Raw genomic sequence first — 22,324 nt, forward strand, 5'->3', positions numbered from 1 at the left:
GCCCAAGTGCAAGCGAGGCAGAGAGCTTCAACGCTCTTTCTGCCCCAGCAAACCTGAAGCAGACCTGGCGCAAAAAGAGCTTTTGAGCTCTCTGCCTTGCTCAGATGCAACTTGCGCAGTTTCAGCCCCCTTGCCTGCTACCGCGTACGGTTGGAACCGCACAAGTTAAAAGAGCGTGAGGTTATTATTATTATTTATTAAATTTATATAGAACCCTTTTTCAGTGGGACGCGGGTGGCGCTGTGGGTAAAACCTCGGCACCTAGGACTTGCCAATCGTCAGGTCGGTGGTTCGAATCCCCGCAGCAGGGTGTGCTCCCGTTGCTCGGTCCCAGCGCCTGCCAACCTAGCAGTTCGAAAGCACCCCCGGGTGCAAGTAGATAAATAGGGACCGCTTACTAGCGGGAAGGTAAACGGCGTTTCCGTGTGCTGCGCTGGCTCGCCAGATGCAGCTTGTCACGCTGGCCACGTGACCCGGAAGTGTCTTCGGACAGTGCTGGCCCCCAGCCTCTTAAGCGAGATGGGCGCGCAACCCCAGAGTCGGACACGACTGACCCGTACGGGCAGGGGTACCTTTACCTTTAGAATCCTTTTTCACAAGATCTCAGGGAGCTTCGCAGGATAAAAAATATATAAAACAACAAAACAATACCCCCCAGAAACACATTGAAAAGGCAGTAGAATGTTAGCCTTATAAAACCCCAAAATACAAAATAACATACTTAAAAGGTAAAGGGACCCCTGACTATTAGGTCCAGTCGTGGCCGACTCTGGGGTTGCGGTGCTCATCTCGCTTTCTTGGCCGAGGGAGCTGGCGTACAGCTTCCGGGTCATGTGGCCAGCAGGACTAAATCACTTCTGGCGAACCAGAGCAGCGCACGGAAACGCCGTTTACCTTCCCATCGGAACGGTACCTATTGATCTACTTGCACTTTGATGTGCTTTCGAACTGCTAGGTTGGCAGGAGCAGGGACCGAGCAACGGGAGCTCACCCCATTGCGGGGATTCGAACCACCGACCTTCTGATCGGCCAGTCCTAGGCTCTGTGGTTTAACCCACAGCGCGAACAATTTAAAAATACAAAAGTGTGTGTGTAAGCCACTTTGCTCAGGCTCTGCCATGAAAAGTGACTCAGAAATATTTTTTAAAAGCACACATACATTCAGTATTGCATCACCTGCTGGCGTGTGTTGCTCTATGGGAGCAAACTCCTGCCCTTTTTAATTTTAATTTTCTTCACTTGGCAACTGGCCCGGCATTTCATAGCCGCGAGCAAAGCGGGGCTCTTTGCTGGGACGTCCTGGGCTTGTCTTGACATTCCTGCGGCATTTTCGGCCGAACCCTTTGTAGCCCGCTGAGCCTGCCCAGGAGGCAGGTGGCGTAATGGCCCCATGGCGAACGGGTGAGGAAGCAAGGAGGGCTGGGCCCGCACTGCAGGGCCAGCGTGCTTTTGTGAGCGGGCGCCAGGCTTGATCCTGCTCCATGGGCCTCCCTTCCCTGGGGGGTGCCCTAGAGGGCTTTCCGGGAAAAATGGGTGACACCTGCTAGGAATTTTGCAGCCTGGTGGCTGAGGAGTGTTCCTCTGTGTATCTGCTTGGATCTCATATGCTACAGCGCCGTAAAGTGCCAAGCCCCTATGGCAGCTAAAAAAAACATTGGAGGGAAATCTGGTTCCCCCAGATCCTTAGCGGAACTATTTATTGGTTTATTACATTGTCGTCCCACCTTCCAGCTCAAAAGTGGTGCACACAGCTCCCTCCCTTCCCGTTTCGTCCTCACACAACAACCCTGCGAGGGAGGTGAGGCTGAGGGAGGCAGCGACTGGCCCAAGGGGACACCCAGTGCGCATCGTGCAAACGAGTGGGAATTCGAACCCAGGCCTTTGCCATACCCGACTCCGGTAATCCAGATCCATTTAAACAGAAATCCTAAATAGGATCCTGGTAGGCTGTCCAGTGGGATGCGGGTGGCGCTGTGGGTTAAACCACAGAGCCAGGGACTTGCTGATCAGAAGGTCGGCGGTTCGAATCCCTGCGACAGGGTGAGCTCCCGTTGCTCGGTCCCTGCTCCTGCCAACCTAGCAGTTCGAAAGCACGACAAAGTGCAAGTAGATAAATAGGTACCACTCTGGTGGGAAGGTAAACGGCGTTTCCATGTGCTGCTCTGGTTCGCCAGAAGCAGCTTAGTCACGCTGGCCACATGACCCGGAAGCTGGACGCCAGCTCCCTCGGCCAATAAAGCGAGATGAGCGCCGCAACCCCAGAGTCGGTCACGACTGGACCTAATGGTCGGGGTCTCTTTACCTTTACCTAGGCTGTCCAGTATTTTGTGTTTGCGTTTTCTGTTTGTTCCACCCACATGTCAGGGCCAAAATTCTTGCAAAAAAAGGGAATACGGTAGATCGTAGAATCATATAATTATATAATAATTTATTATTTATACCCCGCCCATCTGGCTGAGTTTCCCTAGCCACTTTGGGCAGCTCCCAACCAAGTGTTAAAAAAATACAGTATTAAATATTAAAAACTTCCCTAAACAGGGCTGCCTTCAGATGTCTTCTAAAGATAAGATAGCTGCTTATTTCTTTGACATCTGCTGGGAGGGCGTTCCACAGGGCGGGTACCACCACCGAGAAGGTCCTCTGTCTGGTTCCCTGTAACCTCACTCATCGCAGTGAGGGAACCGCCAGAAGGCCCTCGGCGCTGGATCTCATTGTCCAGGCAGAACGATGGAGGTGGAGACGCTCCTTCAGGTATACTGGACCGAGGCTGTTTAGGGCTTTAAAGGTCAGCACCAACACTTTGAGTTGTGCTTGGAAACGTACTGGGAGCCAATGCAGATCTCTCAGGACCGGTGTTATGTGGTATCGGTGGCCGCTCCCAGTCACCAGTCTAGCTGCCGCATTCTGGATTAATTGCAGCTTCCGGGTCACCTTCAAAGGTAGCCCAACGTAGAGCGCATGTCAGTAGTCCAAGCGAGAGATAACTAGAGCATGCACCACTCTGGGGAGTCAGTCTGAGGGCAGGGAGGGTCTCATCCTGCGTAGCAGGTGGAGCTGGAAACAGAATTGACCTGTGCCTCCATGGACAGCTGTGAGTCCAGAATGACTCCCAGGCTGCGCACCTGGTCCTTCAGGGGCACAGTTACCCCATTCAGGACCAGGGAGTCCTCCACACCCGCCCGCCCCCTGTCCCCCCAAAACAGTACAGTGGTACCTCGGGTTACATACGCTTCAGGTTACAGACTCCGCTAACCCAGAAATAGTGCTTCAGGTTAGGAACTTTGCTTCAGGATGAGAACAGAAATCGTGCTCCGGCGGAGCAGCGGCAGCAGGAGGCCCTATTAGCTAAAGTGGTGCTTCAGGTTAAGAACAGTTTCAGGTTAAGAACAGACCTCTGGAACGCATTAAGTACTCAACCTGAGGTACCACTGTACTTCTGTCTTGTCAGGATTCAACCTCAATCTGTTGGCCGCCATCCATCCTCCAACTGCCTCCAGACACTCACACAGGACCTTCACTGCCCTCACTGGTTCTGATTTAAAAGAGAGGTTGTCATCTGCATAGAATTGTAAGGGCCCACAAGGGTTATCTAGTGCAACCCCTTGCAATGTAGGAATATTTTGCCCTGCGTAGGACTCGAACCCACGACCCGGAGTCTCATGCTCTATCAATTGGTGCTCTCCTTCCTGGGACAGGAGCAGAGAGTGTTTGGAGGGGCCTTGGGGCCAAATTCGCTTCTGGGGGCAGCATGTGAATGGTAGGCGGGGCCAAATGGACAAAAGCAACACCTGTGGATTTTCTGCCTTGCCCAGTAGGCTAGGCTCTCTACATGCACACATCATCTCAGAAGGGCTGTCTGGGGTGGGGGGGAGGGCGGCTAAGGAGAGGTCCAAGGGCCAGTCAGAGAGCTGCGTTTGGGCCTCGAGGGTGAGGGGCATCTTGGACCACCGCTAGCCCTGCTCTGAACATCTCTGGTTCCAGGCAACCTTCGTGAACCAAGTGTCTTGGTTCCTTCGCTTTAAAAATGGTAGAGTTTTAGAGTCGGGGGACACCCCAGAGGTCATCTAGCCCAACCCGCTTCCCAGGCAGAGACCTGCCTCTCCTCTCCCTCTCTTACCCTCCTCTCTCACATTCCCCACCACAGCTCTGGCCTCGAAGCACATGGACCTGAAGCAGTTGGAACTGGACACGGCGGTGGCCAAAGTGGACGAGCTCTCCAAGCAACTGGAGTCCCTCTGGACAGAGAGCCCAGCCCAGCCTCTCGGGCAACTCAAGGTGCGGAGGCAGCAAAGGAGCCTTGGGGGGGGGCGGTCCTGGAACCAGCATCCATCCAATAAACATTAGATGATCCCCAGGGCTAGCTGGCTAAATTAGTCCTGTAGGAGGTGAGGACAGGTGACCCCACCTAGGCCCGAAGTCACCCCCCACCAAAGCAGGCGCAAAGTTTCTCAAAGCTTTTCAAAATCATTTTCTCAGCAGCTAAGCATCAGAAACATTCCGCTCTGCTGTAACAAAGGTAGAGAACAGTCCATTGTTTCTCAGGCCTTTCTCATGTCTTCTGGCCTTGCTAAAGAACCACATTGCAACTTGCTTTCTGTCCGGGAACCATGCCAGAACAAGAGATTGAAACATATCTGAACATGCTCAGGAACCTCAACATGGGGCAGGACTCCTGAGGGAGGAGAAAGGAGGAGGGAACCGGAAAGGGGTATATATTCTTGTGCACATGACTGTGAACTCGTGCATGCTTTTTGTGACTTATCACACTTGCTCCTTCTACCAGTTCATGGATGGTAGAAACAAAAACTTTTTCTCCGAAACTATTCCTTGAGTGTCTGTTGACTCCCACTTCCCTTTCCTGGGCGCAATATTTTTCCCACCCGAGGACAAAGCCTCATAAGGCTACAGTCCTATTTGGGCCAGCGAGGAGACCAGGGGAGAATTAGCTGTGGGGTCTCAGAGCGGGTAATCTTCATAAAAAGGGGAGGGGGAGTGAAGGAAGGGGAATAAAAGATCAGGCTAAGTTCAAATTGAAAGCCAGGAGGAATAGCTCTGTCTTACAGGTCCTGCGGAAGGAGGTTAAATCCTGCAGGGCCTAGTCTCCTGGAACAGCATTCCACCAGGTCGGAGCCATCACTGAGAAGGCCCTGGCCTTGGTGGAGGATGGTCTGACTTCCTTAGGGCCGGGGACCTCTAAACTATGATTATTCATGGACCTTAAGGTCCTCTGCAAAGCCGAGTGATAGCTTGCGACTGCATGAGAGAATTAATGCATTGAAAGAATTCTTGCTGGTACTTCATTTCATGAACATCACAGCAAAATACAGCGGCCTCTTCTGGATGCTCTTGCAAATATCTTCAAGAGAAGCCAGTTGTTGGGGAATTGGAGGTGGGGGCACCAAACAGGGTCCCACGACCCTGGCCTGTGGCTGCCAGCTCTTATTTTGCCAGGCCCGGGGGGGGGGTCGTTGTTGAGTCACCCCCAATCTCCTTTCTCTGTTCCTGGCAGGCTATGGAGAGATTCAGCACCAGCCCATCCCACGAGCTGCTGGGCAGGATGAGTCCCATCGCCTCCTCCCCGCTGCCCCTCTTCCCCCGCAAGAGCCTGTCATCGGAGACCACGGAGAGCGCCCACTACTCCTTTGGGGAAGCGGCGCCAGGATTCGCACACAGCTCCACCTACGGCTCGCCGTCCCCCAGCCAGCTCCTCGCACCCAGGTCCCCACTGGGCCGCCCCACCTCTCCGCGGCCGTCCCTCTTCCTCCAGCCAGAGGTGGACCGGGCACTGCCGCCCCCCAGGCCCAAGGTGCTGCCTGTACCCTACGAGACGGCGCCCAGCCCCACGGCCTCTCCCCGCTCCCTCCGGCCCAGCCTCTCCCTAGAGCGCCAGTATGACTACAAGACCTATGGCGGGCCGCTGGGCCGAGCCAGCTCCCCACGGATGCCCACGGAAGGAGCTGCGCCCCAGTCCTTCTTCCCGGACCGGGTGCCGTCGCCACGGCCGCCTCTGCCGCCGCCGTATGAGAGCCATAGCCTGTACCCGTCGCCACCCAGCACTTTTGCACCTTTCCGGTCTCAAGGTAAAGGTCAGGCGAGGACTGAGGGGGGCGGCGGTCTGGTGTGGGGGGCATTTTTGAGGCGGGGTGGGACTGCTAGCCTTTGGGTCATGAGCCCATCAGTTTCGTCAAGTTGATGAAACAGAATTAATTGGATTTTGGATAAGTGTGCAATTTGAATTCTGTTGTGTTATCAGCCTTGGTGGGTCATGAAATTGCTTTCTGAATGTGGCTTCTTTATAATAAAGGGTAGGTTCTAATAAAGGGTAGGTTATAATAAATATAATATAATATAATATAATATAATATAATATAATATAATATAATATAATATAATATTATAATATAATATAAACAGTGGTACCTCAGGTTACATACGCTTCAGGTTACATACGATTCAGGTTACAGACTCCGCTAACCCAGAAATAGTGCTTCAGGTTAGGAACTTTGCTTCAGGATGAGAACAGAAATCGTGCGGCGGCAGCGGGAGGCCCCATTAGCTAAAGTGGTGCTTCAGGTTAAGAACAGTTTCAGGTTAAGTACAGACCTCCGGAACGAATTAAGTACTTAACCAGAGGTACCACTGTATAATAATATAATATAATATAATATAATATAATATAATATAATATAATAATAAAGGGTAGGTTCTGTGAGCTGCCCTGAGGCCTCTGGGTATAGGGCAGTATATAGATTCTAATAAATGATGATGATGATGATAATAATAATAATAATTTATTATTTATTATTTATACCCCGCCCATCTGGCTGGGTTTCCCCACTCTGGGCAGCTTCCAACGGAATATTAAAATACAATAACCTATTAAGCATTAAAAGCTTCCCTAAACAGGGCTGCCTTCAGATGTCTTCTAAAAGTCTGGTAGTTTTTCTCTTTGACATCTGCTGGGAGGGCGTTCCACAAGGCGGGAGCCACCACCGAGAAGGCCCTCTGCCTGGTTCCCTGTAACTTGGCTTCTCGCAGGGAGGGAGCCGCCAGAAGGCCCTCGGCGCTGGACCTCAGTGTCCGGGCAGAACGATGGGGGTGGAGACGCTCCTTCAGGTATAATAATAATAATAATAATAATAGGGGGCACTGGGGATGAGCTCAAGGGGACAATGGCTTGAAAAGCTTTGGGAACAGCTCGGCTGTAAGGTCAGGAAAGATGGGGTGAGCCAGAGGTTCTGCGTCAAGGGATGGCAACGGCGTACCCCCGAGAAAGGTCCTCTGGTGGATCTCTGAAGATCTCTCTCTCTGCAGATGACCTTGTGATCCGGAGGAGGGTTCAGAAAGGGTGGAACGAATCCGACCTGGACGTGGCGTATGAGAAGAAGGCGACCCACCCAGTTGGTTATGAGCGTGAGTGTTGGCCGGGGTCTCTGGAGGGAGGAGAGGAAGAGATGTCTTGAGGCGTCAGTGGGCGGGCAGGCGGGAGGCAAAGGGGGGGGGCAAGGAAAGGGCTTCACCCCCGGGCATCATGGTGCGGCAGCCAGGCTGCGGGGACACCTGCAGGGCCGGATTAAGACCTTTAGAGACCCCCATATATATATCTAATTCAAAATATAGGCAATAATAAACTGTCAAATAAAATTTTAATTTTTGAGATTCAATAGAACTTACAGTAGGGACGCGGGTGGCGCTGTGGGTTAAACCACAGAGCCTAGGACTTGCCAATCAGAAGGACGGAGGTTTGAATCCCTGCAACGGGGTGAGCTCCCGTTGCTCGGTCCCTGCTCCTGCCAACCTAGCAGTTCAAAAGCACGTCAAAGTGCAAGTAGATAAATAGGTACCACTCCGTCGGGAAGGTAAACGGCGTTTCCGTGCGCTGTTCTGGTTTGCCAGAAGTGGCTTAGTCATGCTGGCCACATGACCCGTAAGCTGTACGCCGGCTCCCTCGGCCAGTAAAGAGAGATGAGCGCCGCAACCCCAGAGTCGGTCACAACTGGACCTAATGGTCAGGGGTCCCGTTACCTTTTTAAAACTTACAGTAAGGTGGAAAACAATGCCTAGAACCCACATACCTACGGGACCGCCTCTCCTGGTATGCCCTGCGGAGGACCTTAAGGTCCACAAATGACAACATTTTGGAAGTCCCAGGTCGCAAGGTGGTTAGATTGGTCTCAACTAGGGCCAGGGCCTTTTCAGCACTGGCCCCGACTTGGTGGAACGCTCTGTCACAAGAGACTAGGGCCCTGGCCGGGGAGGGCAGGGTATAAATAAAAAATTATTACTATTATTATTATTATTTATTTATTACTTCCACTTTCTTTATATTTGAAAAACATTTCTCCTACTTTTTCTCATTGCAAAGTCTTTTGGTCAGATCCTCAAAGCCAATCTCGCGTGACACATCTCCTCCTATACTTGCCTTGTCGCATTAGTTGTTTTGCTGGGATTTCTAATAGACTTCAGCTGAGCCATTTCTGACCATTAATGGTCAAAATCTGGCAATGGGAAATTTCTGTGATTGCCCCCCCCTTTCCTCAATGCCCTAAGTAAGTGCTTATTTTGCTTAATGGTTTATCCAGCACTGAGCATCCCATCCCCAATCAGTCTCTCTTTCTCCACCCCCCGTCCAGGAGGAGACGCCCACATGGGGCTCCGCCAGAGCCCGGCAGGCGTCCCGCTGTCTCCTTGGAGGGAATCGAGTTTAGACGGGGGCATCGGGCCAAGCAAGGTAAGTTTGGGCCTGCGTGGCTCCCCTTTGGGTCTGTGGCATAGCTGTCAACTTGCAGATTTGAAAATAAGGGACCAGCAGCCTCGAAAATAAGGGATCAGCAGCCAAAATAAGGGATTTTCCAAGGGGCACAGGTATGTTCAACTTCTGAGCCCCTCCGAGCCAAAGGCAGAAAGCCCAGCCAGCAGCCAAACGAAGCCTCAAGCGGTGGTTCCCACAGCGCAGCAACCCGGCAAAGGGGATGCAGCAAGGAAAACCACCGTCACCTCTCCGCTGGGAAGCGCTGAGCAAAGGCGAGTCCCCAGGCAACGCGGCCGATTTGATCGGCACAAGGCATGCAAGCTCCACCCCCCAGTCGTTCTTAGACTCCTTATTGGGTGAGCAACGCAGCCAAGCAACACAGTTGGAGCCTCCCTCCTCCCTGGCTGGCAGGGAAGGAGGGAGAGGAGCTGCTTCCTTTGAAACCAGGGAAATATAAGGGACATCATCAATAAGGGACAGCAGCGGGAAACGGCGCTGGGATAAGGGACTTTCCCACCAAATAAGGGACGGTTGACAGCTATGGTCTGTGGGGTTTATTCATTTCACGTATATCCCACCTTTTTTCCCTTTCTTGTTCTCCTCCTCATTTAAATCTCCACGACAACCCTGCGAGGTAGGTTAGGCTGGCCCAAGGTCCCCCAGGGAGCTTCATGGCTGAGCGGAAATTCGAACCCCGGTCTCTCCCAGGTCCTAGTCCAGCGCTCTAACCACTACACAACACTAATTCTCAAGGAAGACTTTCCAGGGGAGGGCGCTCATTGGGAACCCTGCAACTAATGGCAGGTTGAAATCTCGGGCGATGGTGACAAATTAAAGTAAGGGGAGGGGATATGGATTTGTAACCTCAGGGGTGAAAAATGTAATAGCTAGATCTTTTGTTCAAATCCCGCTTGCAGGTTTCCCATAATGGGCATGTGGTTGGCCACTGTGAGAACATGAGGCTGGACTAGATTATGTTTTTATGGAAGTCCGCGCTCAGTAGAGCGTTGTGAAAATAAGTGTGTATAAGATTATGGAACTTCATTATATTTTTTTGTTTGGTTTTTTTTAAAAGAAAAATAAAAAATCATTTTTTAAAAAATAGATTACCGTATTTTTCGCCCTATAGGACACACTTTTTCCCCTCCAAAAATGAAGGGGAAATGTGTGTGCATCCTATGGGGCGAATGCAGGCTTTCGCTGAAGCCTGGAGAGCGAGAGGGGTCGGTGCGCACCGACCCCTCTCGCTCTCCAGGCTTCAGGAAACTATCCGCAAGCCTTGGGAGCCCGGCGCGACTTCCCGCCGGGCTCCCAAGGCTTGCGGACAGCAGCCTGCAGCCCGAAACCCGGGGAGCTCAGCAAAGCACGCCCCGGGCTTCGGGCAGATATCCGCAAGCCTGGAGAGCCCGACGGGAATTCCCGCCGGGCTCCCAAGGCTTGCGGATAGCAGCCTGTTCCGCCCCAGCACGGCAAGCTCCGGGAGCGATGGCGAGGTTGCTCTTTGGGGCTTGGGGGGGGAAATAATCCCCCCTTTATTCCCCCCCCCCAAAATAAGTGTGCCCTATGGGCCGGTGCGCCCTATAGGGCGAAAAATACGGTATGTTTTTATGGAACCTCCAGGTCCAGGGGCAGTCTATCTAGGTTCCTAGTTTGTTAGGGCCACTTCAAAAACAGGGCCATGGGATGTCTCACCTCTCTTTGCTTCCTCTCCCCTAGGAGGAGCATTATGGGATGCACAGCGCCACCTTGCCCAGGAATTACAAGGTCTCCCCGCTCGCCAGCGAGCGCCGCCCGGACACCTCCTTCCGCCGCTCCCTCCCCAGCAACCCGACGGGAACCCTGCCCCGCAACTGGCAGCCCATCTCCCGCATCCCCATGCCGCCCCCCAACCCGCAGGGCAGCCTCCCCAAGCGCCACAAGCCCCTGCCGCTCTCCATGATCTTCCGGCTGCAGAACGCCTTCTGGGAGTACGGGGCAGCTGGGCAGAAGTTCCCCCTTCCCCAGGGGCCCCCGGGCTCCTCGCTTTTCCTCCGCTCCCTCCACAAGCAGCTGATGCAGCCCACTCTGCCCCAGAGCCAGCACCACCTGCGCATGGCCTCGCTCGGGAGCGAAGGTAAGCGTCATGCGGCAGCGAAAGAGGCTAATACTATTCTTGGCTGCATCAACTCTCTTCTGCCTCTGTCTTCTGCCTTAGTCAGTCCATACCTGAAATGCTGTGTCCAATTCAGAGCATCACAATTTAAGAAGGATGTTGACAAGGTAGAATGTGGGCAGAGGAGGGCAAACAAGATGATCAAGGGTCTGGAAACAAAGCCTGATGAGGAGCGGTTGAAGGACTTGGGTCTGTTTAGCCTGGAAAAGAGGAGACTTGAGAGGGGATAGGATAGCCATCTTCACATATCTGAAGGGCTGCCCCATGGAGGATGGAGAAAGCTTGCTTTCCCCTGCTCCAGAGAGGAGGACCCGAACCAATGAATTGATGTTACAGTGGAACCTCGGTTTTCGAACGTAATCCGTTCCAGAAGACCGTTTGACTTCCAAAATGTTCAAAAAACCGAAAAATGAAAGTGGAAGCCTCAGTACAATAAGGGAAACTCAAAACTGAAGTTGTGCGGAAGCTGTTGGGCTTCCGAGTATCGTTTGAAAACTGAAGCAGTTACATCTGGGTTTTCGGCGTTCGAGTTCCGAAACGTTCGTCAACGGAGACGTTCGAGAACTGAGGTTCCACTGTACAGGGGTACCTCTGGTTGTGAATGGGATCCGTTCCAGAGGCCCATTCACAACCTGAACAAAACGCAACTCGCATCTGCGCGTGCTGCGATTCACTGCTTCTGCGCATGTGCATGACGTCATTTTGCACGTTTGCGCATGTGCGAGCGGCGAAACCTGGAAGTAACCCATTCTGTTACTTCCGGGTCACCGCTGGACGCAACCTGAGAACGCTCAACCTGAAGCAAACATAACATGTTGATGCTGACCTTTAAAGCCCTAAATGGCCTCGGTCCAGTATATCTGAAGGAGCGTTTCCACCCCCATCGTTCTGCCCGGACACTGAAGTCCAGCGCCGAGGGCCTTCTGGTGGTTCCCTCGCTGCGAGAAGCCAAGTTACTGGGAACCAGGCAGAGGGCCTTCTCAGTGGTGGCGAGAACAACAACTACCAGACTTTTAGAAGACATCTGAAGGCAGCCCTTTTTAGGGAAGCTTTTAATGTTTAATAGGTTATTATTTTAATATTTGGTTGGAAGTTGCCCAGAGTGGCTGGGGAAGCCCAGCCAGATGGGCGAGGTATAAATAATAAATTATTAGTATTATTATGAGGTATGACTGTATAAGAAAGGAGATTCTGACTAAAGTTCAGGAATAAGCTTCTGAATGGAAGAGCTGTTTGGCAGTACAACAGCCTCCCTTGGGAGCTTGTGGACTCTCCTTCTTTGGAGGTTTTTAAGCAGAGGTTGTGTGGCCATCTGCCAATGATGCTTTAGCTGAGATTCCTGCATTGCAGTGGGTTGGACTGGATGACCCCAGGGGTCCCTTCCGACGCCGCAACTCCAGCATTCGTTTCCCAGGAAGCGCTCCCTTCCCTAGGAACGGCATCCCCAGCGGTGACCCCTCTCTTCTTTCTCTTCCAGGGAACGGCGTCGCCAAAGCGGCCAGCCCCCCGTCCGAGCCCGTCCGCATCGTCCCCATCGTCTTGACCGGGGGCGACGCAGAGGCCGAGTTAGAGAACCTCCTTCCGGGAGGGGAGCCGGCCGAAGCGGAAGAGGTCCCCCGGCCTCTGAGCCCCACCCGCCTCCAGCCTCTGCTGCCCCCCGAGGCCCAGAAAGTGCCCGAGTTTGAGGAGGTGGCGCGGGTCTTGGCCGAGATGCCCCGGCCCCTGAAACGCCGCGGATCCATGGAGCAGTGCCCCGGCCCCGTCTTGCCCCCCACCCACAAGAACCAGTACCGCCAGATCATCAGCCGCCTCTTCCACCACCATCCCCGCAAGGAGGACGCTGGCATGACCGGAGAAGCGTCCCCGCAGACGGAGCTCTCGCCCATCACCGAGGCCATGGAGCAGAAGGTGCCTGGGGCTGTCGTGGCCCCCATTCCAGCAGCCCCCCTGCCACCAATGCCGGCACCCCCCATCCCGCCTCCGCCTCTGCCAGAGAGCCCAGTGAGCTTCAGTCCTTTGCCCAGTCCGGTAGGTCTATGGCAGGGGTGGGGCCGCATTGCCTTGTGGGCAAGCTTCTGGGGTCCGCATGTGGGTGGGCCAAGGGCTGCATTATTATCATCATTATTTATGAAATTTCTGAGGCTCAACAATTTAAGAATCATTTGATTGGGCTGAATTTCCGCCCAAGCAGTTCACTTTTAAGAACCGGTGCACAACCGTGCTTTTCTTTTTCTTCCTCCCTCCCCATTCCTTTTTCCTTTTGTGCCATTTCCTTTCGGGACTGGCAGTTGCTGGGGCTGGAAGGAAAAGCTGGGCGGAGCGATGGGAGGAGGTCTCTTGCCTTTGCACGGTGGGTGGCACTCCAGGCAAAGGCACATGCACAAACACAAGCGTGCAAACACAAACGTGCCGCCACCCACCCCACAAACATACTCGCCTCTTCATCCGGGCAGGCAAGGACACACTCCAGCCAAGCAAAAACACTTGGCTGAGGGTGCGGATCAGGGCCTTTGAGTCCGATGCAGAGGATTGTACGGCTGCATCCAGCCCAGGGGCCTGAGATGTCCCATCCCTGATCTCTGCCTTAAATGCCATTTCTGCCCACAGTAGAAAGTGGGCACCTTCATTTGGCCTGTAAAGCACATGGCAACTGGCCTGCCATTCAATAGAATAGAATAGAATAGAATTTATTATTTATACCCCGCCTATCTGGCTGGGCTTCCCCAGCCACTCTGGGCAGCTTCCAACAAAGTATTAAAATACAGTAGTCTGTTAAACATTAAAAGCTTCCCTAAACAGGGCTGCCTTCAGATGTCTTCTAGCAGTCTGGTAGTCTTGTTGTCTTTGATATCTGATGGGAGGGCGTTCCACAGGGCGGGTGCCTGTAACCTTACTTCTCGCAGCGAGGGAACCACCAGAAGGCCCTTGGCGCTGGACCTCAGTGTCCGGGCAGAACGATGGGGGTGGAGACGCTCCTTCAGGTATCCTGGGCCTTTGAGGCCGTTTAGGGCTTTAAAGGTCAACACCAGCACTTTGAATTGTGCTCGGAAATGTACTGGGAGCCAATGCAGATCTCTCAGGACCGGTGTTATGTGGTCCCGGCGTCTGCTCCCATTCACCAGTCTAGCGGCCGCATTCTGGATTAATCGCAGTTTCCAGGTCACCTTCAAAGGCAGATAGCTAGAGCATGCACCACTTAATAATAATAAATGGAGCCAAAGAGACTAAACCTGCGAGACCTCGAACCCAGTCCCTGGCTGTCCCTTGTAGCTGTGCTGTAATTATTGACTAGAGAGCGCTCTGCACCTGCTCAGAGGCACTTGTGACCTTTAAAAAAACAACACGCTGGATTGAGCTTTGGCTTCGAAAGGCAGAGGGAGTGGGGACTGGCTATGTGTGGGTTGTTGGCCCTTCCCAAGGCGGCCTCCCTGCTGATGGCTGCCTGCCCTTTGCCATTCAACAGGAGAAGCGTTCAGTGCTGCGCAAGGCGGCCTCCCCACGGAAGCGGCTGTCAAAGAGGGCGCGACTCAACCCCCTGGTGCTGCTGCTGGATGCGGCCCTGACCGGCGAGTTGGAAGTCGTGAAGGAAGCCATGAAGGAGGTGAGTTTTTTTTGGGGGGGGGCTTATCTTTGGGGACAACCAAAAATATCAACAACCTCAGACATGCAGATGACACAACATTGACAGTAGAAAGTGAGGAGGAATTAAAGAACCTTTTAGTGAGGGTGAAAGAGGAGAGCGCAAAATATGGTCTGAAGCTCAGCATCAAAAAAACGAAGATCATGGCCACTGGGCCCATCACCTCCTGGCAAATAGAAGGGGAAGAAATGGAGGCAGTGAGAGATTTTACTTTCTTGGGCTCCATGATCACTGCAGATGGTGACAGCAGCCACGAAATTAAAAGACGCCTCTTTGTGACCCCCTGGACCAGAGCACGGCAGGCACTCCTGTCTTCCACGGCCTCCCGCAGTTTGGTCAAACTCGTGTTCATAGCTTCGAGAACACTGTCCCACCATCTCGTCCTCTGCTGTCCCCTTCTCCTTGTGCCCTCCATCTTTCCCAACATCAGGGTCTTTTCCAGGGAGTCTTATCTTCTCATTGGGTGGCCAAAGTCTTGGAGCCTCAGCTTCAGGATCTGTCCTTCCAGTGAGCACTCAGGGCTTATTTCCTTCAGAATGGAGAGGTCTGATCTTCTTGCAGTCCATGGGACTCTCAAGAGTCTCCTCCAGCTCCAGAATTCAAAAGCATCAATTCTTCGGCGATCAGCCTTCTTTATGGTCCAGCTCTCACTTCCTTACATCACTACTGGGAAAACCAGAGCTTTAACTATACGGACCTTTGTTGGCAAGGTGATGTGTCTGCTTTTTAAGACGCTGTCTAGGTTTGTCATTGCTTTCCTCCCATGAAGCAGGCGTCTTTTAATTTTGTGACTGCTGTCACCATCTGCAGTGATCATGGAGCCCAAGAAAGTAAAATCTCTCACTGCCTCCATTTCTTCCCCTTCTATTTGCCAGGAGGTGATGGGCCCAGTGGCCATGATCTTCGTTTTTTTGATGTTGAGCTTCAGACCATATTTTGCGCTCTCCTCTTTCACCCTCATTTCCTGGAGCAGGAACCAGCAAGCCACTCCAGTATCCCTGCCAAGAAAACTCCATGGACAAAGACAACAGGCTACCAATCTAGATGGCTTTAAAAGAGGACTGCACAAATTCATGGAGGGCTGTTGACGGCTTCTGGCCACAATGGCTGTACTCAGTGTCTTTAGCAGAAGGCAACAATGCGTTGCTGGAAACCGCAGGAGGGGAGAGTTGCTCTTGTGTTTCTCTTTGGACATCTGGTCAGACCCTGTGAGAACAGGTCGCTGGACCAGATGGGCCCCTTTTGGCCCGGCCCAACAGCCTCTTCTCAAGTGGCAGGGAGTTCCACAGCTTGCACTGCGTGAAGAAGGATTTTATTTTATCGGTCCTGAATCTTCCAACGTTCAGCACCCTTGGATGTCCACAAGTCCAGGAGAGAGGCAGGGAATCCTTTCCCTTCTTTCTCCTTGGCATGCGTCGTTTTATAAACTCATGTTGCTTCTGACACGCCTTTAATTTCTCCACTTTTTCAGTACCATGTGTAGTTTTGTGAGCTTCCATCACGTCCCTTCTTGGTCACCTTTTCTCTGACCTTAACATATTCATGTGGTTTTTGCCATAGGACTTTTGTGGCTCTGATACAGTGGTACCTTGGTTCTCAAACTTAATCCGTTCCAGAAGTCCATTCCAAAACCAAAGCATTCCAAAACCAAGGCACACGTTCCCAAAGAAAGTAATGCAAAACGGATCAAACCGTTCCAGATTTTTTAAAATAACCCCTAAAACAGCAATTGAACATGAATTTTACTATTTAACGAGACCATGGATCCATAAAATGAAAGCAATAATCAATGTACTGTACTATAAAATAAATAAGACGGTATTGTAGATGATAAAAATAATATTTTTTTTCTTACTTGCACTGATGATAGTCACTGTTTGGAAGTGGGGCTTGTATCCATTTACACAGTCACACAATCAGTCAGTAGCTGAACTGGGTTCCACACAGTCGCAAAAACAAATTAAATGAAAAAGCCTCAAAAACAAAAACACCAAATAAATAGCAAAAACGAAAGCGCCAAACGTAATCCATTCTGGAAGCTCATTTGACTTCCGAAATGTTCAAAAACCAAGGCGCAGCTTCTGATTGGTGCAGGCGCCCCGGAAACAATAGCCGACTGTCGCATTGGATGTTTGGTTTCAGAAAAACATTTGAAAACTGGAACACGTCCAGGTTTACGGCGTTTGGGAACCAAGGCATTTGAGAACTAAGGCGTTTGAGAACCAAGGTACCACTGTAGCGGTATAGGATTATTATCATAAGTAAAATAAAACCATGGGAGCTGAAACACACACAAGCACACGGACCCTCCAAAAGTGCATTTTCCTGCTTCTCCCCCCAGCTGAACGACCCGAGTCAGCCCAACGACGAGGGCATCACTGCTCTCCACAATGCCATCTGCGGTGCCAACTACAACATCGTGGACTACCTGATCAACATTGGGGCCAACGTCAACTCCCCGGACAGCCATGGATGGTGAGCTTTTTTTTTATTTATCCAAAAATCCTCAAAGCAGCTTACTAAAAGAAGCTAAAACAATTAAATTGTTGCTCTTAGGATTCTTGGGTTTTCCTTGTTTTTCATTTTCATTATGCGTTCTGTGTCTTTTAGAGCATAATTTTATGTTGTGAACCACCCTTCAGGTATAGGAAGGTGTACATATGTAATAAATAAAATAATAATAGTACAGTGGTACCTCAGGTTAAGTACTTAATTCGTTCTGGAGGTCCGTTTTTAACCTGAAACTGTTCTTAACCTGAAGCACCACTTTAGCTAATGGGGCCTCCTGCTGCCGCCACGCCACCAGAGCACGATTTCTGTTCTCATCCTGAAGCAAAGTTCTTAACCTGAAGCACAATTTCTGGGTTAGCGGAGTCTGTAACCTGAAGCGTATGTAACCTGAAGCGTATGTAACCCGAGGTACCACTGTAAGGGTAAAGGGACCCCTGACCATTAGGTCCAGTCGTGACCGACTCTGGGGTTGCGGCGCTCATCTCGCTTTATTGGCCGAGGGAGCCGGCGTACAGCTTCCGGGTCATGTGGCCAGCATGACTAAGCCGCTTCTGGTGAGCCAGAGCAGCGCACGGAAACACCATTTACCTTTGCGCCGGAGCGGTACCTATATATCTACTTGCACTTTGACGTGCTTTCGAACTGCTAGGTTGGCAGGAGCAGGGACCGAGCAACGGGAGCTCACCCCGTCGTGGGGATTCGAACCGCCGACCTTCTGATAGGCAATTCCTAGGCTCTGTGGTTTAACCCACAGCGCCACCCGCGTCCTAAAATAATAATAATACGATATTTAGAAAGTTACAATAACAATCGCCTAAAAAGAAAAAATGGCCCAGTTTTCTGAGCAGCCGGGTGGGCTTGTCTAAACAAGTACGTTTTTAGCAAGTGCCGAAAGGGCTTTACAGCAAAGGCGCCTGTCTTATCATGAGGCAGGGAGTTCCGAAGTGTAGGCACTGCCACAGTAAGCCATCTACAGATGCAGAACGGAGAATATGGGGCACCTGGGACAGGGCCAGATCCACCGACCTGAGTGGGTGTTTGTGGGGTGAAGTGATCTCGCAGACAAACCGGTTTCCCAAGTTGTTAAGGGCTTTGTGTACTAGTTATTAACACCTTCAACCTGGCAGCGAGTGCGGATCTCTGAGCACAGGTGTTCTATCCTGGCAAGCCCTTGGCTTTTGTCAGCAATCGGGCTGCAGCTATTCCCTGGGGGAAGGTAGGAAGTGCAGCTGCAATGCTCCACAGCTTCCTTCTCTTCCTACATTCACGCCATCCCCCAGGAGGAAGCTGCAGAACCACAGAACTGTAGAGCTGGAAGGGAACCCTAGTGGCCATCTAGTCCAACCCCAGCAATGCAGGAATCGCAGTTAAATTATTATTATTATTATTATTATTATTATTATTATTATTATTATTATTAATTTATACCCCACCCATCTGGCTGAGTTTCCCCAGCCACTCTGGGCGGCTCCCAATCAAAACAGTACAGCATTAAATATTAAAAACTTCCCTAAACAGGGCTGCCTTCAGATGTCTTTTAAAGATAGGATAGCTGCTTATTTCCTTCACATCTGAAGGGAGGCTGTTCCACAGGGCGAGCACCACTACCCAGAAGGCTCTCTGCCTGGTTCCCTGTAACCTCGCTTCTCGCAATGAGGGAACCGCCAGAAGACCCTCAGTGCTGGACCTCAGTGTCCGGGCAGAACGATGGGGGTGGAGACGCTCCTTCGGGTATACAGGACCAAGGCTGTTTAGGGCTTGAAAGGTCAGCACCAACACTTTGAATTGTGCTCGGAAACGTACTGGGAGCCAGTAGGTCTTTCAGGACCAGTGTTATGTGGTCTCGGCGGCTGCCCCCAGTCACCAGTCTATCTGCCGCATTCTGGATTAATTGTAGATTCCGGCTCACCTTCAAAGGTAGCCCCACGTAGAGCACATTGCAGTAGTCCAAGCGAGAGATAACCAGAGCATGCACCACTCTGGCGAGACAGTGCGCGGGCAGATAGGGTCTCATCCTGCGTACCAGGTGGAGCTGGTAGACAGCCGCCCTGGACACAGAATTAACCTGCGCCTCCATGGACAGCTGTGAGTCCAAAATGACTCCCAGGTTGCGCACCTGGTTCTTCAGGGGCACGGTTACTCCGTTCAGGACCAGGGAATCCCCCACACCCGTCCGCCACAAACAGGGCACACACACACACACACCTTAACCGAGCTTGGGTGTTTTTCCACCCCCCCTCTCTTTCCCAGGACACCCCTGCACTGCGCTGCCTCCTGCAACGACACGGCCATCTGCGTAGCCCTGGTCAAGCACGGAGCGGCCATTTTTGCCACCACTTTCAGCGACGGCAGCATGGCCATTGAGAAGTGCGACCCGTACCGTGAGGGCTACAGCGACTGCTTCAGCTACCTGGCAGGTGAGGCGGCAGGAGGGCACATGGGAAAGGCACCAGGAAGTCCTTTTTTAAAAAATAAAATAATAGCAACTTGTATTAAATTTTCCATTTTAACAATCCACTCAAATCACATTAAATATTCCAGATTATACATATTGTTGTTTAGTCGTTTAGTCGTGTCTGACTCTTTGTGACCCCCTGGACCAGAGCACGCCAGGCACTTCTGTCTTCCACTGCCTCCCGCAGTTTGGTCAAACTCATGCTGGTAGCTTCGAGAACACTGTCCCACCATCTCGTCCTCTGTCGTCCCCTTCTCCTTGGGCTCTCCATCTTTCCCAACATCAGGGTCTTTTCCAGGGAGTCTTCTCTTCTCATGAAGTGGCCAAAGTCTTGGAGCCTCAGCTTCAGGATCTGTCCTTCCAGTGAGCACTCAGGGCTGATTTCCTTAAGAATGGAAAATTATACATATACATTTCATATAGGTAATCCAAATATTCTGCCGAATTATAAATCTTTTGCTGGGGCTTCCCATGCTTTGAGTTCAGGGGTGGGCTCTGATCATCTCATATCTCTGCTGCTTTTGATAGTCATTTCTAATAGTTCCAGTGTGGTGTAGTGGTTAAGAGTGGTAGATTTGTAACCTGGGGAACCGGGTTCGCGTCTCCGCTCCTCCACATGCAGCTGCTGGGTGACCTTGGGCCAGTCACACTTCTGTGAAGTCTCTCAGCCCCACTCACCTCGAAGAGTGTTTGCTGTGGGGGAGGAAGGGAAAGGAGAATGTTAGCTGCTTTGAGACTCCTTCGGGTAGTGATAAAGCGGGATATCAAATCCAAACTCTTCTTCTTCTTCTTCTTCTTCTTCTTCTTCTTCTTCTTCTTCTTCTTCCTGTTGCTTTCCTTCTTTCACTGCCTCTGAGCTGTTTCCACAAGCGAGCTGAAGTAAAATGATATGTTTCTGTGTGGATGCACTGGAAAGTCCTGTGCCACACAGCTGCAAAACATTTCCATGTCCTAAATTATACATATCGCAGCTGCAAATTTAGTCTGGCGATTTTTCCCAGACGGGGCAAAACAAACGAACGGGCTATGGGTCTCTGAGCTGTGGGGAGAAGCTGTTGGATCAGGCCAAAGGGGGCCCACCTAGTCCACCCTCCTGCCCTCACGGTGGCCAAATACCCCTAAGAACCTGGGGATCTGGATAGACTGCTCCTGGACCTGGAGGTTCCATGCGGACATACCAAGAGCATGTCTGCTGGATCAGACCCATCTGCTCCAATGTCCTCTTCTCTCAGTGGCCAATGAGGTTCCCCCAAAGTGGAAACTCTCAAACAGGACCCCTGAGACAAGGGCAATTCTCTACCCACCCCGGTTTCCAGCAAGTGGTGTTTGGAAGCAGGCACCCCCAAATTCGGCCCTCCAGCTGTTTTGGGACTACAACTCCCATCATCCCTAGCTAATAGCACCAGTGGTCAGGGATGATGGGAATTGTAGTTTCAAAACAGCTGGAGGGCCGAGTTTGGGGGTGCCTGGCAGAGCATGTTGTTGTTGTTGTTTAGTCGTGTCCGACTCTTCGTGACCCCCTGGACCAGAGCACAGCAGGCACTCCTGTTTTCCACTGCCTCCCGCAGTTTGGTCAAACTCATGTTCGTAGCTTCAAGAACACTGTCCAGCCATCTCGTCCTCCGTCGTCCCCTTCTCCTTGTGCCCTCCATCTTTCCCAACATCAGGGTCTTTTCCAGGGAGTCTTCTCTTCTCCTGAGGTGGCCAAAGTCTTGGAGCCTCATCTTCAGGATCTGTCCTTCCAGGGAGCACTCAGGGCTGATTTCCTTCAGAATGGAGAGGTTTGATCTTCTTGCAGTCCATGGGACTCTCAAGAGTCTCCTCCAGCACCAGAATTCAAAAGCATCCATTCTTCGGCAATCAGCCTTCTTGATGGTCCAGCTCTCACTTCCATACATCACTACTGGGAAAACCAGAGCTTTAACTATACGGACCTTTGTTGGCAAGGTGATGTCTCTGCTTTTCAAGATGCTGCCTAGGTTTGTCATTGCTTTCCTCCCTAGAAGCAGAGCACCCGACACTACAATTCTAGGATTCAGATGGTGGGCGGCAGTGAAGTCATGAGTTTTGAATGAATGTTGATCCACATTTTGGGGGGCTCCCCATTCCTCTTTGCAGATGTTGAGCAGAACATGGGTCTGATGAACAACGGGGTGGTCTACGCCTTGTGGGATTATAGCGCCGAGTTCAGCGACGAGCTGTCTTTCCGCGAGGGCGAGCCGGTCACCGTCTTGCGCCACGACAACCCCGACGAAACAGACTGGTGGTGGGCATCTCTCTACGGCCAGGAGGGCTACGTGCCCAAGAACTACTTTGGGGTGAGTGTTCAAGACACGCGCGAGGATGCGATGGGAGTTTTGCAGGCTATGAAGGACTCGTTCACAAATATGTTGACAGCTGCACGGATTATTATAGCTAGCAAGTGGAAGGGGCAAGCAGAATATAAAATGGAAGAATGGAATAAAGAGGTGTGGGATTTAGCTGTTAATGATAAATTAACATGTGCCATTAAGGTAAGATGGGGAATATGCAGGAGTATTGATTTTGAGGAGATATGGAAGGTGTTTGTAGAATTTGTACTGTTAAAACAGAAAGGGGTCAAACCATCGCAAGAGGCGTTGAAAATCTGGGAGGCTGGAAAGTTACAATAGTTATTCTTATTTATTTAGGATTATTACTTTGTCAAAAAGAAAAATAATTTTTAAAAGACACACACATGTGCGAGGGTCCTTTGTTTATGCTTAATAATAATAATAATAATAATAATAATAATATACCCCACCCATCTGGCTGAGTTTCCCCAGCCACTCTGGG

General features: G+C 51.4%; 1 protein-coding gene across 2 annotated transcripts in view; it reads left to right on the forward strand.

Moving 5' to 3' along the window:
• Nucleotides 1-22,324, forward strand: part of PPP1R13L (protein phosphatase 1 regulatory subunit 13 like) — a 54,009-nt gene that overhangs the window by 27,052 nt on the left and 4,633 nt on the right. For both annotated transcript variants that reach the window (XM_081018682.1, XM_081018681.1), the window contains exons 3-12: nt 4,145-4,275; nt 5,510-6,080; nt 7,315-7,413; nt 8,634-8,731; nt 10,469-10,865; nt 12,382-12,932; nt 14,368-14,505; nt 16,886-17,019; nt 19,306-19,472; nt 21,629-21,828. In XM_081018682.1, coding sequence (XP_080874808.1) covers nt 4,145-4,275; nt 5,510-6,080; nt 7,315-7,413; nt 8,634-8,731; nt 10,469-10,865; nt 12,382-12,932; nt 14,368-14,505; nt 16,886-17,019; nt 19,306-19,472; nt 21,629-21,828 — 2,486 coding nt within the window. The remainder of the gene's footprint in view (nt 1-4,144; nt 4,276-5,509; nt 6,081-7,314; nt 7,414-8,633; nt 8,732-10,468; nt 10,866-12,381; nt 12,933-14,367; nt 14,506-16,885; nt 17,020-19,305; nt 19,473-21,628; nt 21,829-22,324) is intronic.

This window comes from Podarcis pityusensis, assembly GCF_964106645.2.
Source record: "Podarcis pityusensis genome assembly, chromosome: 8".
NCBI classification, from domain to species: Eukaryota; Metazoa; Chordata; class Lepidosauria; order Squamata; family Lacertidae; genus Podarcis; species Podarcis pityusensis.